Here is a 15,836-nt window from a genome sequence, read left to right on the forward strand (position 1 = left end):
TCAGCGACATTACAGAACAAATACAATATCCATGGTGTCATTCTAAAAGACAGGAAAACAATAATGCATAGGGGAAAAGTTTTTGCATTTGAACCTGAAGAAGTTCCATTTAACTGTGAGGAATACAGCTCAAGGAAAGTAGAAGTGCTGTGTTGTGAATTCATGAAGAATGCATTTATATTGTTTTCATACAGGAGAGTAGCATGTACCTAAAAAAAAATAAATAGCATAGACATTAAGTATAGATTCAAAAATTTAAATAAATGCATATTCCAAAACACTTTTCATACTGTTTCACCTGTTCTGCTGATCTGTTCATGTACTGTTTAATTTATTTTTTACAGTATGTCCCTCCAGACCTTTGTGTCTGTAATTTCGTCCTTGAACAGTCGCTATCTGTCAGAGCCCTTCAGGAGATGCTGGCCAGCACAGGAGAAAATGCTAGTGAAGGGGTAAGTAAATTGACCTCAAAGAATGTTAAATCTGAATACAGATTTTCCTCATTTCTTTCCCTGTCCAGGATTTTCTAGAAGAGGATCCTGATGTTGCAGTATTCTTGGGACATTATTGCTCCATTTCTGTAATCACATTAATTTCTCTACAGCAGTGAGGAGCTGGTGCAACTCTTTTGAATAATTGTGATCCACAGATCAAGAAATATCATCAATTTGATTGCTTTGACCCTAATTCTCCAATTTCAGCTGAATCAAAGTGAATTGAACTTTCGTTCTTTTACAAACAAAGCATGATAAAACTCTATGGATTTACTTATTTCATAACCTAATGGCTTATTCTGTGCTTCAGATCTTTAACTGGCACATATTATTGCACAGATGTGAAAGATGGAGTTATATCACCTTTAATCTTGCACTGTCAAGCTTTGCATACATGGTTTTCAGACTTCATTAATGTTGACTTTATCTTTTCCACTGCATAAAAAAGTGGGATTCTTTATTTCTGAAATTACATTGCACTCTATAAAATAAGCCATGATGAAAATTAAAAAAATATAAAAAATGAATCCAAGGACAAGAACTGACCTTAAATGCTATCCAAAAGGAACTAAAAAGAAATTTGCTTTAAAGAAAGCAAATGTAAAATCCAGTTTTTCCACTCCCTGTCTTGTCATAGTTTTACATATTCAAAATTAATAACTGTACTTGGTTAAAACTGTGGACACAGTTGTTTAAGGAATCTGAATTATGTTAAAGATGAATATCAACAAGTAGATATTCTCAGTATATGCTTAAACTATTCTGGATGGTAAGTATATTATTTTCTCTTTCAGATTTCAGTTTCTATATATATATGTGTGTATATATATATACACATACATATATGTATATGTGTATTTGTATTTGTGTATATATATATTTATGTTGTTGTTTTGGTTTTTTTAATGCCTGCATGAAGTTTATAAGAAAGGTAAGCAGTATCTTATTTAACTTAAAATATGTTTTTGCAAATACTGTGTTTTACTAAATCATAATCAAAATTAGGTAACAATAAAAGCCTTTGTCAAAGAACAACACTTTTTCCTTTGGCAGATATTTGGCTATTGCTGCATCGACTTCATTATTATTATTTTTTCCCCAGTGTGTACCTTTCATAATTTGTTGGAACATTTGCACTCCTTCCTTGAACTGCCACAGCTCTCCATGCTGTTGTGTAGTTCTGATCATGGTCCTCTCAGAGCAGTGGAGTTCTGACCTTCTCCATCCTGTTCTGCAGGCAGCCCAAGGGGGTGGCCACCGGACCCTGCTGTACGGCCACGCCATACTGCTTCGACATTCCTTCAGTGAAATGGTAAGTGGGGGAGCACCTGCACTGAATGAGTAGCACAGATAAGAAATGTCTTTTCACTAAAATAAAAAACCCTAAAAATTTGGAATAACGCTCTTTCCAAGCTATCTTCTGCACTAGATGAGAAAGAAGTTAATAAATTATGGTGTCTCAATGCAATAGACTTATTTAAATTCAGATTCTTGATCTAATTCAGAATTGTAGCTGAAAAGCTCCTAAAATCTATTATTTCTGTGTCTTTAAGGAATCCATTTTAATGATACTTCCATTAGCAAGTACTTCTACAGCAAATTAATTTGTTCTGATATATGTTATTTTTTTACCCATCATATTTTATAAGATAAGGTGTTCCATTTGACATCCCATAATTTCCATGGATTATGCCCATGAAGATGCTGTCTTCAGGATGCCTTGTATAAATTTCATCATACTGTGTTTTACAACTGAAAAATTTCAGCTGTTTTGCATCTTTGACCTACTAGGGCTCATATAAATACACCTAATACAGGCTGAAGAAATGAGAAGTCAGGAAAATGCTTTCCCTCCTTTTTCTTGTACTAGAAAATGCTACATTAATCTTCAAATGCTACATTAATCTTCTATGTTGCTTATGTTTATGAACCTTGAAAATTATAGTTGCCTTGATATACCAGAGCTGCAAGTGTAATTACTACCTTTTGGTATGTTTTTTTAATGTTTTCATGAATCAAATTTATTATGATAGGGTTGTAATTAGATGTTTGCCTGTTCCTATCTGATGAGCTGTATGAAACTTCAGAAGGTAGAAGCTAAATTGCACAGCTGAAGTGGAAATGTGTTGCAGTAGATTTTGATGTTTAAAGTTCAGGAAGTGCTTTTGAATAACAACATCACCTTTAACTCACTGAAAACATCAAATATGATAGTAAGAGGAAGTAATGTCAATGTATTAATTTGATATGTGTGTTAATGGATACTGTTGGGTTTTTTTGTTTGTTTGTTTGTTGTTTTTTTTTTCAATAACATCACTTAAAAACAGTATTTGACATGTTTAACATCATCAAGATCCCAGACAGATAAACTTGCATTTGATGTGGGATTACGAGAAAATGCAGCAGGTATGGCAAATTATTTTTGAAGGAGAATGGGTTACCCATTTCTGGTTTTAGAAGAGGCATTGAGTTTAGTGTAACTGTAAGCTTATGAATGGGATCCTTCCTTATGTGTTCATCAGAAAAAATGACTGAAAGAAATGACAGTACTGCAACTTTCAGCACATTAAATTACTTTGTGTAAGAATGTGAGAGAGTCTTGCAATTAAACTGACAACACAACTGCAATAAAATGCATGATAATGGTCAAAGTAAGAAATGTATGTTGAATAAAACAAATTTTATGTTTTTGTTTAGGTTTTTTTGTTTTGTTTTGTTTTGACACTTAGAGTACAGAAAAGCCATGTACTGGTGTATTCACAATATACATTGTAACCAGGTAACAAAAGATATTTGCAACTTGTAGTGCAGGGAACCAGAAAATATGTAACAATGAACACATTGTTAAAAGAACTGGATAGAAATATGTTTGTAATATGGACAAACCAATAAAGAGACAAAGTAGAAGAGATACAACACAAACCTGACATTATGAGAAAGATTTAAAATCTAATTAATGTATTTCTGGGAGTACTGCCATTACCATTACTGGTGATAGAAATATAGTGAAAAAAAATGTGCTTCCATGAAAACGCATATAAATTATGAGTTGCCACTGGAGCTATATTAAATAAATTTAAAGGTAAGTTAGCCAAAAAGAGCCATAAAGAGATTTTCATGCTGCTGAGTACAGAGTGCTCATGGTTGCTGAAAGTGATGAGTACTCCTCAGAAAGTAACAGGTGACTCTGTAATAATTGGGCCCAGACATATGTCTTGAAGGGAAAACTTAAGTACCTGTATACGCACTTCATTCACGCACAGCTGAAATAACAAAATACTGTTTGTGTTAATATAAATCTGGTTTCTATTGTTTTATCATTATTTTGAAAATAAATTAAAATCAAATAGACAAATTGATGATGGGGAGGCACGGGCAGTGTAGGTGCTAAAACCTTTGTAAGTCATAATCTTTGAATCTGTTCAGGTGACTCTCTACAGAAGTTTGTCTTTTGAATGAGTGAAGTTTGTCTTTCAGGTGTTTATAGCCACACAGAAGATTGCTTTAGACTGATATTAGCTGACTGCTCCTTGGCTGTCTTTCTTTTTTGCCTTAGATGGAGAACATTTTCTTTAAGAATGTTGACAAAAGGAATGTTTGTGATAAAAGGAATATGTGTGTTTAATCACTACTAAAATAGTTTCAGTGAAATAAATTTTTAAAATTTTATAGCTTTTTTAAGAATTATAGTACATATATCTGCTTCTGTCTATGGGGTTTTATAACAAGTATCTGTAGTTGTTTAATTGGTATTTGCTTAACTGTACATACACAACAAAACCCTTGTACACATAGGTAAGACTCAAAAAAGCTTAGTTGTATTTCTGCACAGAGGGCTTTGATAACAACTGCTTGTCTGGAAAGCTCAAAAACAAGGAGTGCCGTATTATCACTTCCCCTTGCTCTACTCCCTCACCTATGAAACTGTTCTAATGAATCAGTATCTGCTGCAGGAAGTATTCTTCATATAGCAGAAGGACAAGCCAGTGCCTATAAAAATTTTTTCCCTTTGAAGATTTAGCATCTTACATCTATATGGATGTAACTTCTATTTATTGTCTTCATGATAATTAGTTTCATAACCTTCAAATTTTGTTTTAAGGAGGTTTTACATGAAATATCTTAATCAAACAAATTTTTTTACTCTGAGTCAACCCAATTGTCTTTTTTTCCCCTCACTTTGCATTATCTGGTGAGAAAGTCTTATTCAACTTGTTTTCCTCAAGGTCTTATCTTTCACACTCTGAAGAGTGAGAAATTGTGAAATGAACTAGGTAATCTTCCCAGAATGTCTGTGTGTGTGGTTCTCTGTGTGCATGTGTGTGTGTCTGTGCAGAGCAACCTGGAATCTTACATTTCATCTGTAGGAAACATTCTATGGTTGTCACCCTTAGGCTTGGCTATTTCGTAATTATATGGTCTCTAGGGCTAGTGGAACTGCTTCCAAGTTTGTTATGCTGTGTGATACAGAAAGTTGTGAATTAAATATGACCATTAAAAAAAGAGGAGACAAAAGGTGATAAATAGGACCAAGATAGGTGTCAGCAATTTCCTGGCAAGGAGAGCCTCCAAAGGAGAGCAGTTTTGAGTGGTGTTTTGTAAACAATCCCTTTAAAAGTACTTGAAAAGGAAAATATAATCTATGCCAAAGATTATATGACAAAAAGTTTCAAGGAAAAAGAAAAGCATGGAAAATCACTGAAAAGAGTAATGATGTGATTTTATAAGATTAATGTCTCACAAGACAATTTTTATAATGATATTTTAGTGTTGTATAAAGATATCCTTTGATTTCTTGGGAGTTGTCTGTTTTGTAGAACTTTGATTAGTGCCTCTGTCCTTTAGGTGAGGCATGCTGGTGGACAATACACCCTGCTTCTAAGCAAAGGTCAGAAGGAGAAAAAGTTCGGATAGGTGATGACCTTATCCTGGTCAGCGTGTCCTCTGAAAGATACTTGGTGAGTTTGTTTCTTTAGCTGGTGGTCAAATGGTGGGAAAATACAAAGTTCTGTGGGGATATCGGAGATTGGTTGGGATTCTCATGAATTATTTTCTTCTAATCTAGGGAGCAATGGTTGTAATGCATTTTTGTTTTTCTGCACTGAAAGGGTTGTTTGTGTGCGTGTGAGTCCGTCCTCCAGGGCGAGACTGCTTCCACACCTTTTCCCCAAATTTTAGAAGAATACTAATTTTAGAAGAAATGTGTGTATTTACTTTATGATACATTCTCCTCTGTTGATAAATTAATGTACTAAATATTTTAAGTGCAAAATTTTCATTGTTTCCTGTTACCATTGTCTTGTTTCAGCATCTCTCCGTGTCAAATGGAAATATTCAGGTGGATGCCTCCTTTATGCAGACACTGTGGAATGTACATCCTATATGCTCAGGAAGCAACATCACAGAAGGTTTGCCATTTTTTTTATTTAGATATGGATATAAATTAGATTAATTTACATGCTTTTGATAAAGAGGAAAATTAAAAAACAAATTCCCCTCAGAATGTCAACGAAAAAGTTTAATGAAAATAAAGAAAAGGAGCTTGAGAGAGGAGAATTCTTGAAAACAGGGAAATGCAGGTACATCAGCTGAGTCTAAAACTGGATTAGGAATTAGACAATGCAGTGATATTTGTAAAACCATAAAGAAAATATAAATAAAAGAAAAGTACATTTTGTTTCTTTTCTTTGACTTTTATATTAAATGTCAAGATGGTAATTGTCAGTTACAGTTTTCCTCATTTACAAATGTATGTTGAATCAGCTGGCGAGTATGAAGGCTTCCTTCTACCCCTCCTCCTTAATATGTGCTCTTTTAAAAGGCAATAACTTCACTTACAAGGTCAGAATGGTTTGGACTAGGATCTGATGAGTCATTCTCCTACACCTTCTTTGTCTTTTCATTTTTAACATGAGGCAGAGTGCCTGGTTTTGACCTGTACTCTTTAATGGGTAGGAAAGTTAGTTTCCATTAAAAATAATCTTCAGATCTGCAAAGTGGTTTTCTGCCCTCTATTTCCTGCTGGTACTGTGCACCTTAGATTTTGACACAAATGATAAATTTCAGAAACAAATTATGAAGTCATGAAACTGTTTTGTATTGAAATAATTTAAACTGTATTAAGGGGGAGGAAACAATGGTATTATCTATTTGATTTGGCTTTTACTAAAGCATTCAATTTTCAAAGCCATAATTGTTTTTGTTGTTTTAAAGATTTTAACTTCAGTTTCTGTCTCACAATCCTAATTTGAGTTTTAAATGTTAAAAATTTGCTTTTGTTTTGTTTTCATTTTTAGAAGAAATATTTTTTTAATAAAAGGTACTAAAAATAGTATGTTGACACATTCAATTTTTTCTTATTTAGATTCAGTTATGAGTGAAAATGCGGAAAAAATCATATCTGGGTCTTGAATTTTTTTAACTTTTATGAAGGAGTTATTTTCATATTCAATGTTTTAGCTTGTAATTGAGCTTCTTTTTCAGGATATCTTCTTGGTGGGCATGTAGTACGTTTTTTCCATGGCCATGATGAGTGCTTGACAATTCCATCTACAGACCAGAATGATTCACAGCACAAGTAAGTGATGGTGCATTTTTTTAACATTTCCTTCTTTCAGAAAGGAAAGAGGATGTCAGTTGAATTTGAGGTTAGGTAGGTTTAACACTATTTACAGCAGTCTTTAATTAGGCAGTGACATTGTACAAGAAATTGAGACCTACTGAGCTGAAAATCAGTCATGAATTCTTTCATTGTTGAAATTTAAGTAGTTGATTTTCACTGAGATTTCATCCTGTTATGTAGCTTGTCTCTAGTTCATACTGCTACAAGTAGGTGTGTTAGCAGGAAGATGGTAATGTGAAAAAAAATCCGTGAAAAAAATCCATGAGAAATCTCTAAGTTTGGCCTCTGCAATGACTTTCATATTTTATATATTTTGCACTTTTTTTTGCAAATTTTAATCTTTCTCAAATCTGAATAACATGTTAAAAAATTACATCATACTAGCTAGACTAAACTACTTTTGTATTACATTTATATCTACATATATCATCTATTACGTTGATTTATTATTTGAACTTTTCTGTATTCTTTTTTTGTTAATCAGAAGCAAAGCAAGCTAATAATTTTACTATACAAACCTGCTAGCTTTAAAAATCATCTTCAACAAATAAGCCCTTTCTACCTATTGGGGCAAATAAGTTGTGCTTTAGGTAATGTGATACCACAAGTAACATTCAATTATGTCAGGTAAACTTGTCAGCTCGAAATTTGCCATGTATATATTTCTGAGGAGTAAAAGTGTCTCCAAGTCCTAAAAGGAACCCAAACTGAAAACCAGAAAAATTTACTCTGTGAATTGTTAGACAAGAGTGAAGATTTCTCTTTTCATGAAACAAAAATCTTTTTTGAATGCGTCTGTAAATAATGCTTTTCAAAAATCACAAAGAGACTATTCTCTGACAAGAATCCTAAGGTCTTTTTCTACAGATCAAATGGAAATACTTAGGGTGGACATATTGAACATCAAAAAGACTGGCTTGGCAAGAGAGAAAAAAAGATGGATACATGGTAACAATTAGATGGAAAAATGCTGTTGTGAAAAAGCAGCAATTCTTTTTTACATGCAGCTTTGTTACCAAAGAGCAGGTCACTACGTCTAGTCCAGCATTACATATAGAGAAAGCTGGAAAAAGAGCTGAATTTTTTAAATGTATAGAAATTAAAAGCATAAGAAGTGAAGAGAGACTATGACTATATCAGGTGAACTGAGCTGTCTCTATGATACTGGACTACACCTATGATAGTCCTTTAGAGAGAAAATGGTTGCATTGGGTCAAGGAGACGTGAAGGAGGCCAGAGGGAGTGGAAATGCATACTTGGTTTTGAGCTTAGCTAGGATTTAGAGTCTGCCAAAAGTAAAATCAGTAAGGTCAGCAGGACCAGAGACATAGAATGAAAATGGAGAGCTCCAGATATTTATTGTGCATTCAGTATATACAGAGACTCATGTAACAGCCCAGGTTGGAAATGACCTTGAAAGATCAAATTCATAGAGACTGGAAATAAAGATGAGTTGAAAGCTAGGGATTTTTTGGTTTATTTTTATTCTAGAGTACCAATATTTTTCGTGCAAGACGTGTAGGGAATATTACTACCTTTACTATGAGGAACAGTTATTCTTGCTCTTCTGGTGAACTAATATTTTGAAATATTTGATATCACATGTGTGCCTTAAGTGTGACTCCTCAGTAAAGTAGAAGTGTAAATACAAGACCATCATCTTATAAAGCTGTTGGGTGCAAATGGTTAGCCATGCTCCAGTATACTTTATGATTTGTCCTGGATTTTATTGGTTTTGCTCAGAAAAGTGATCCTTAAGTGTAAGAAGAATGTGCAGAAATACATGTTCAGATAAAATACTTGTTCAGAAAAATAAAACTTTTGCTTCAAAAATTGATTTTCAGGACCATAGTCGCATAAGAACAATACTAAACAGCTTTTTAAATTTTTGCCTACTAGCTGTCAAAAATAGGAAAAGAATTTGACAATTTGGAAAGCTAGTTAAAAATCCGCATTTCAAGCTGCTACTTTCATTCAGCTATGTAACATCTAGATTGTGACATCTTCATGCATGCATTTGCTGTATTCAGTCGAGTTTGCCAGAGCAGGAAGGCAGATTTTAAATTGCCTTGCTGCACATTTTTTCAGACAGTTAAGTACTATTGAAGGTCCAGCCTCTGTGCATGCTAGGGTGGATTAGTCCTTCTCAGAGAAATAATATGTAAGAAAGTTTTTCATCTTTTGGTTGGCATTCAGACCTTTCCTATTATCCTATTAGCTATTATATTTCTTATATACACATTATAAATGAGAAAATATCTACAGCTTCTGGTGATTAGATGACAAAACATGAATGTTTAATAAAACATTTAATAAAATATTTAAAACTTCCTGTGAACAGGGCTAATCCACCATAGTTTTTCTTTGTTTATATTTGATTATTGGGTAGAATATTATTTGCTGCACTAGAACTCAATGTTAGCAATGTGTAGTTAGGCACTAGACATTACCAATCCTCAGCCAATAGTTCAAGAAAACTAAATTATAGTAAAGGCTTAATCCTTTCCTTTCTTGTTTTTTATTTCTCTGAATGCATTATTGATTTTGTGAGGATTATAATACAGAATTCTTGTTATCACTACAATTTCTGGCCCTTCAATAAGAATCATAGAAATAATTTTTGGAATGAAGTCTCTGATGTTGTGTTCTTGTTGTTTTTATCTGAAAATGTATATCTTTATTTTAAAATATGGTATGTATTTAAAACCATTGGTAATGTAGATTAATATCTTGGGAACTGTAGGAATTACATATTTTTATGGCAGAATAAATGACAGAAGAAGTTTCCCAGCCACATTAAAGGCTAGACATTTTATCAGCTCCTGAGAGGAACTGCTTTATTGGAAATAATCTAATTTACCTGGGATATTTGGTTTGTTTATCATAGTCTCACTGATGAGTAGGAATCTTCTGTTCATTCATTGACATTTGTTTACTGGGAAAAAAGGTAGTGAGTCATGTATAGTTTCCAGAGAAGTAAGCTATAAATTCTATAGAAGCACAAATAAACACAAGAAGATGGTCTTCTGAATCTTTTCTGTAGGAAAGTATTTTATGAAACTGGAGGAGCTGGCATTCGAGCAAGGTCATTGTGGAGAGTAGAACCCCTTCGAATAAGGTACTGATATTTTAAAACCTTTTTTGGTTGGCAACTTTTCTTATATTAATAGAGATTTGATTGTTACAGGTACTTAATACAGAATATATATTTGCCACACTTTATGATATGTGTTAGTAAGCTCTTTGTCAATAATAAAAAGCAATGCACTCTGATAGAATGGATTTTTTTCTGTCTCCCATATCAAAAGCAGTACTGTCTATGATATATGTGTACTTAAAGCATTGCTTCTTTCCAAAAGTGAAATGCATTCCTAGTTTTACTTGGAGTTTTATAAGCATGAATGGAAATAAGAGCAATAATACCTACCCCTTCTATATTTATTGGGGTTTTTTTGGGATTTTTAAAGATTATTTCCTTCCTATGTGATTGTCTGTCTGTTATTTCCTTGGAAGTGAAATTTCAATGTATCACATAAGAGTATCTATGGCATTTGATGGCCATCTGAATTGTATGTTTGTTCTACCCTTGCTGTGTATGTGATTGTAAGTGAAATACCCTCATAATACAGACGTAGGATAATTCTGTGGCATGTCAAGTCCCCCCTTAGGTTTAATTTGTTTAGTCAGTCAGCTAAAATACAGTAGTTAATCTACACACGTAGGATGTTTTTATGGACACCATATGTAACACCCTGATAAGATGGAGAGAGGGTGTAGAAACAAGAAGATGGAAGCCATAACCCTTTCCAGGGCTCCCTTTGCAAATGAGTTAACAGTTTCGTGTCTGATTTAATGCAAGTATAGTAATCAGAACCAAAAAAAGGAATATATATATATAGCATACTCTGTTTTCTGAACATCTTTTAAAACCTAATGTTCTACTTACTTCAACTATTTTTTGATGTCTCTTATGTTTAGCTGGAGTGGAAGTAACATCAGATGGGGGCAGCCTTTTCGTCTTCGACACATTACAACAGGAAAATACTTGGCTCTGAATGAGGATGAAGGAGTAGTAATATTAGACAGAGAAAAGTCAGACACAGCATCTACAGCCTTTTGTTTTAGAGCAACAAAGGTAAATAAAAACCATGCAAATTTGTTCTGAATGTGGAGCACTCAAAGACTAAATCTGAATTGTTTCAACAACTCTAGAAATTACAAGTAATTTCTAAATTGAAGCTAATACTAGGGATTGTGCATTTAAAGTCAAGTGTAAACAACCTGTGTCAAAAATAACAAAGGTCTCATGGAGGAAAAATAAGGGTGATTGATAAACTTTTGAATAAACTAAACTGTAACCAGTTTTAAAAAAGCAAATTAAAACCGAATACTCTGCAAGATATGGTGGTTTAATATGAATACTTTAATAATTATAGACTTATTTTAGTTGGACAGAATCTCATTAGAGTGTTAAACATTCCAGATCTATCTGTCATAATTGAATTAAATTGAATTCAGTTCAGTTGCTATTCTTTGTGCAGTGTGCTGATAAGAACAGAACTCAATCAAATTTTTCCTAAATGTAAGGCAAATATAGCAATGATTTTTAAACCATATGTTTTCAAATTATGCTCTTTAGTGAGCTGCTAATTGCATGTTATTAGCTTTTTCATTGTTTCCAGCTGGGAAAAAACATTACAAGGGAGAGACAATGAAGAATGATTATGGAGGTAGGCAAAATTAATACCTTTTTTTTTCCCTAGGATGTGAAAGGTTTTATAATCAAAGATGATCCAAATTTTTTATGTTCTTTCATGATTTTACTTATAGTCACCATAGCTGTTACAATGAAGTTTTTTATTAACTAAAAAAAGCTAAATTTTCCACATAATTCTGAATGCTATATGATCCTTTAGAAAAAATAAATCCCAAAAAGAAAGAATTTAAAACTAGTTCTAAGTAGATAAAATCTAACAGTAAGACATTTTTCTAGTATTGACAAATGCTAGACTTTTGTTTGTATAATAAATCAAATACTTCTTTTTAGCATGTTAAAAATAATGTTGTTTATTAGTGTGTCTGCATATGATATTTCATAAATTTTTATTTTAACCAATCAAAATAATTGAAAAGCTGTCAGGAAATTTTCTTAGATTGTTTAGATTTACTTACAACATAGTTTTTCATTTTTTATTCAGTGTAAAGGCTATGCACTATAGATTGTACATATGATGTTGTACTGGAGAATTTATTACAGATGTAATTTTTTGCCATTATGGGAAAATCATTGGTAAGAATGGTGAGTATCACAGGAGTGCCACAGTTACTGGTTAAACATTGAGTTAAAATTCCTGTGATGTACTCACTGCCTAACTGGACACCAGCTGTCCTGCTGTTTTCCAATATTTTAATCTATGCATATAAACGTATAAATTTTGAGTATGTAAATTTAGTGGTTATGTATGCACATTCATAAAATGACTTCTGTTACATTGAGTAAACATGCCCTATTTTCTTACTCTTTTTGCTGAGGTAAAATTAAGTGCAGTGTCCAAAATGACCAGGTTAAAGCACAGTAGTAATTGATTATGCAGAAGTCATTCATGCCTTCTGTGTTTATACATAATATGGTTGTTAATGTACATTTTCATATTAAATCAAAGCTCAGTGTCTCATCATACAGTCCCATTTGTGCTGTCCTACACAGAAAATAATTTTTGTACCTCATGATAGGGTATGAATTTGGTGCCAAGAATAAGAATTGTTATTTATTGTCTGGGCACGTAAGAGCTGCACATGGATGGAGACATTAGTGTTTCCAAAGGTGAGGGGAGCAAGCAGTGGTAACTTTTTCTGAAGAAAGAAAAGTGATGTTTGGAAAGGGAATAAATCCCAAATATTGACTTGGACTGTAAGAGGAAAAGGGCTCTTAAAGTGAAGTGCTGCTTGCACACCGATTGGGAGGAAAAGGACCATAGATGTATAGATAGACTAAATATATACATGCAGGTGTTTTAATCTTAATTTCTGCATATATGTACTTATAAACATTTTATTGGTTTGTGAAGAAACCTTTTCATTTGCATGTACCTTAACATGGCATGAATTCAGGGAAATTTCAAGATGTCTGTCTAATATCTGCATTCCAGCTGTGTACAGATTCTTAAAAATAGGGTGCTGGATACCTGTCTGTTTACAGCACTCCATCCCTTAGACTAATAGAATAATTCTGATTAAGAAGGACCCTGGGAAGCCATCTAGTCCCACTTTTTGCTCCAGATAGGGTCAACACCAGTCCAGACCAGGTTCCTTACTATAAGCATTGCTGCTGAGTATCCAAAATGAAATGAAACACATCTTCATTGTGGTATTCTTCCCAGTTTGGAAGCCAGCAAAAGGATTTTTTTTAAAAAAAAAAAGATATTATCTTTGCCAGAAAGCAGAGCTATGTGCATATACAAATCCTCAAGGCTACCCAGGAGCCTGTAACACATGACTTAAATAAAGTCTTATTTTCCAGTAGTTGTTATAGAGACTCTCTTGTTGAAAAAACACCTTCTTCCTCAATACTGTTATATTCCACTTCAGCAATCTTGTGTGCTCCTTGCTTGTCAAAACCTGTGACTGCATTCACAGTCTATTTTCTTTCACTGTTTTTTTCGTTTTGATGGATAACACTGGAAATTGAAACACTAATTTTAAATAATAAAATTTGAATTAGAGTTTTCCTTAACATGTTTTTACTAAATAAGAACAGAAGGAAAGTTTTTAAAAAGTTAAGGTATATGCTAAAGAACATTATGGTGCTAATTTCAATGAAAATAACATATGTAATACATGCCTGTTTTGCTTCCTAATTGCTGCAAACTAATCTTACAAGCATCAGAAATTGATGGACAACATCCCCCTCCAAATTACATCTTTATTGTTTTCAATATAGAGCTTGCTTTTGACCAAGTTTTAAAATGTCAACCTTTATATTTTAAGGCAACAGATCTGTAATGCCTTGTGACAGCAGAGACAGCAGTTTCTCTACACCAGATGGAATCCTGTTTTGAAATGGGATGTTCTCATTCCAGCACAGTACTTGGCTCAGTATACACTGCTGAGGAGAATCTTGGGTCTGCTAACAATTTCCTTGAGATTAAACACAGTGGAAACAAGAGCATATTTAAAAATAATTGTTTATTTTAATTTGCATAGCCCAGCATTAATATTTGAGATTTCATATTTTATTTTTGTGGCAGTATGTACAATTGACAATGAAGAAGTTATTGGTATAGTCTTGGTAAGTAACATTCTGACACATTAAAAAGTCACAGATGACTCATGCAGAAGGATTTGATATCATTTTAATATTACTGCCAACATGTAGCTGTCTTAGGGACTCAACATGTCATTAGGATGTCGTAATACTATGGTAGTAATCATAAAGTTTAATTTGGTTTTGTAATCATAGGTATTGCAAAGGCCTTTATACATTTGTCTCTAAAAGTTCAAATACTTATATTTAAGTTGATATTTCATAATTATATTTTTCCCAGTAAGCACTGCATTTCAAATGCAGTATTAAACCCTGTTTTCTACTTATTTTTTATGGGAAGAAAAAACAGGTGAAATGAAAGTAACTTTTTTTTTTCCTTGTCTACTGGAATGTGCAAACGTATAAAGCAAAGTATACAGAGAACAATAATGCCAGTAGCAACCTCTTACATCTGTAGACCTTTTATCTTTTTCTTTTGTTGAATTGGAGTATCTCTGGCAGGAGTTTTAATGCAATAACAGTGTGCAATATCAAAAGATAAAATTTTAATTCGCTCATGAAAATTAGATTTAGTAAAAGTTCAGCAGATAGGTTGTTTTGCCATTCTTAGGACTGTCTAAACAACCCTTTTAGCTGGCAAAAGTGTTTCCCCTACTGTATTTTTATTATTGTAAAATCTTGTAAAGAAAGTTGAGTTTATTTGTTCTATTCACATTGCCATTCCTCATATTCCTTTTATCACGTAGGAATCTATGATTCTTTCTCACTTTCTAATTCCTGCCCTTCTTCTAGTATATTAAACATCATTTGAAAATATCATCTTTGACAGCTTTGCCCTCAAATCCTTTTGTTCATGCCATCTTTTTTTGTTTGTTTGGTTTGGTTTGGGGTATTTTTGTTGCTGTTGTTATTGTTGGCATTGCTTTTCCTTTGCGAATTTCCGGGCCCATGGTACGATTTTTTTTTTCTTTGATTTAATTAATGGCCTGAGGGAGTTAAACTGGGAAATTTCCGGGCCCATGGTGCGATTTTTTTTTTTTCTTTGATTTAATTAATGGCCTGAGGGAGTTAAACTGGGACTAAGCTGTGAAGAGAGGTATTTAAAAGCCAAAGTGTTTGGATATTTTACTGTTAAGATATGTACAAATATCTAGATAAGAGGAGGGTTTTTTTCCCTTCTCTCCTAGTAATCTTTATCTGACTAGACTTTTCAGCTGTTGTAAAATACACCGTGCCTTTGCACACTATGATCAAATTACTTGGCTGAAATCCTAGAGAAGCTGGACAGAGTGCAAAGAGCAAAACATGATGAAGAGGAATTTGTGCTGTAGTTTTCAAACTGAAAACAGCCTTCAGACCCCTGAAATAATTCTAAAAATTTATTTCTGAAATGAAAAAATTTGGGTTCTTTCACTATATTTAGTGTTGTCAAAAGGGATCAGTATCTCTCAATTTT

General features: G+C 33.2%; 1 protein-coding gene across 8 annotated transcripts in view; it reads left to right on the forward strand.

The window, feature by feature from the left end:
- RYR3 (ryanodine receptor 3) overlaps nt 1-15,836 on the forward strand; it is a 193,441-nt gene that overhangs the window by 49,222 nt on the left and 128,383 nt on the right. For 5 of the 8 annotated variants that reach the window (XM_039705017.1, XM_039705019.1, XM_039705022.1 and 2 more), the window contains exons 3-10: nt 345-452; nt 1,732-1,806; nt 2,822-2,900; nt 5,340-5,452; nt 5,803-5,902; nt 6,978-7,071; nt 10,160-10,234; nt 11,095-11,251. In XM_039705017.1, coding sequence (XP_039560951.1) covers nt 345-452; nt 1,732-1,806; nt 2,822-2,900; nt 5,340-5,452; nt 5,803-5,902; nt 6,978-7,071; nt 10,160-10,234; nt 11,095-11,251 — 801 coding nt within the window. Of the gene's footprint in view, nt 1-344; nt 453-1,413; nt 1,426-1,731; nt 1,807-2,821; nt 2,901-5,339; nt 5,453-5,802; nt 5,903-6,977; nt 7,072-10,159; nt 10,235-11,094; nt 11,252-15,836 lie in introns of all 8 variants that reach the window. The other 3 variants (XM_039705015.1, XM_039705018.1, XM_039705016.1) reach the window with 1 other exon arrangement.

Source organism: Passer montanus, unplaced genomic scaffold, assembly GCF_014805655.1.
Source record: "Passer montanus isolate IOZ18808 unplaced genomic scaffold, ASM1480565v1 scaffold18, whole genome shotgun sequence".
NCBI lineage: Eukaryota > Metazoa > Chordata > Aves > Passeriformes > Passeridae > Passer > Passer montanus.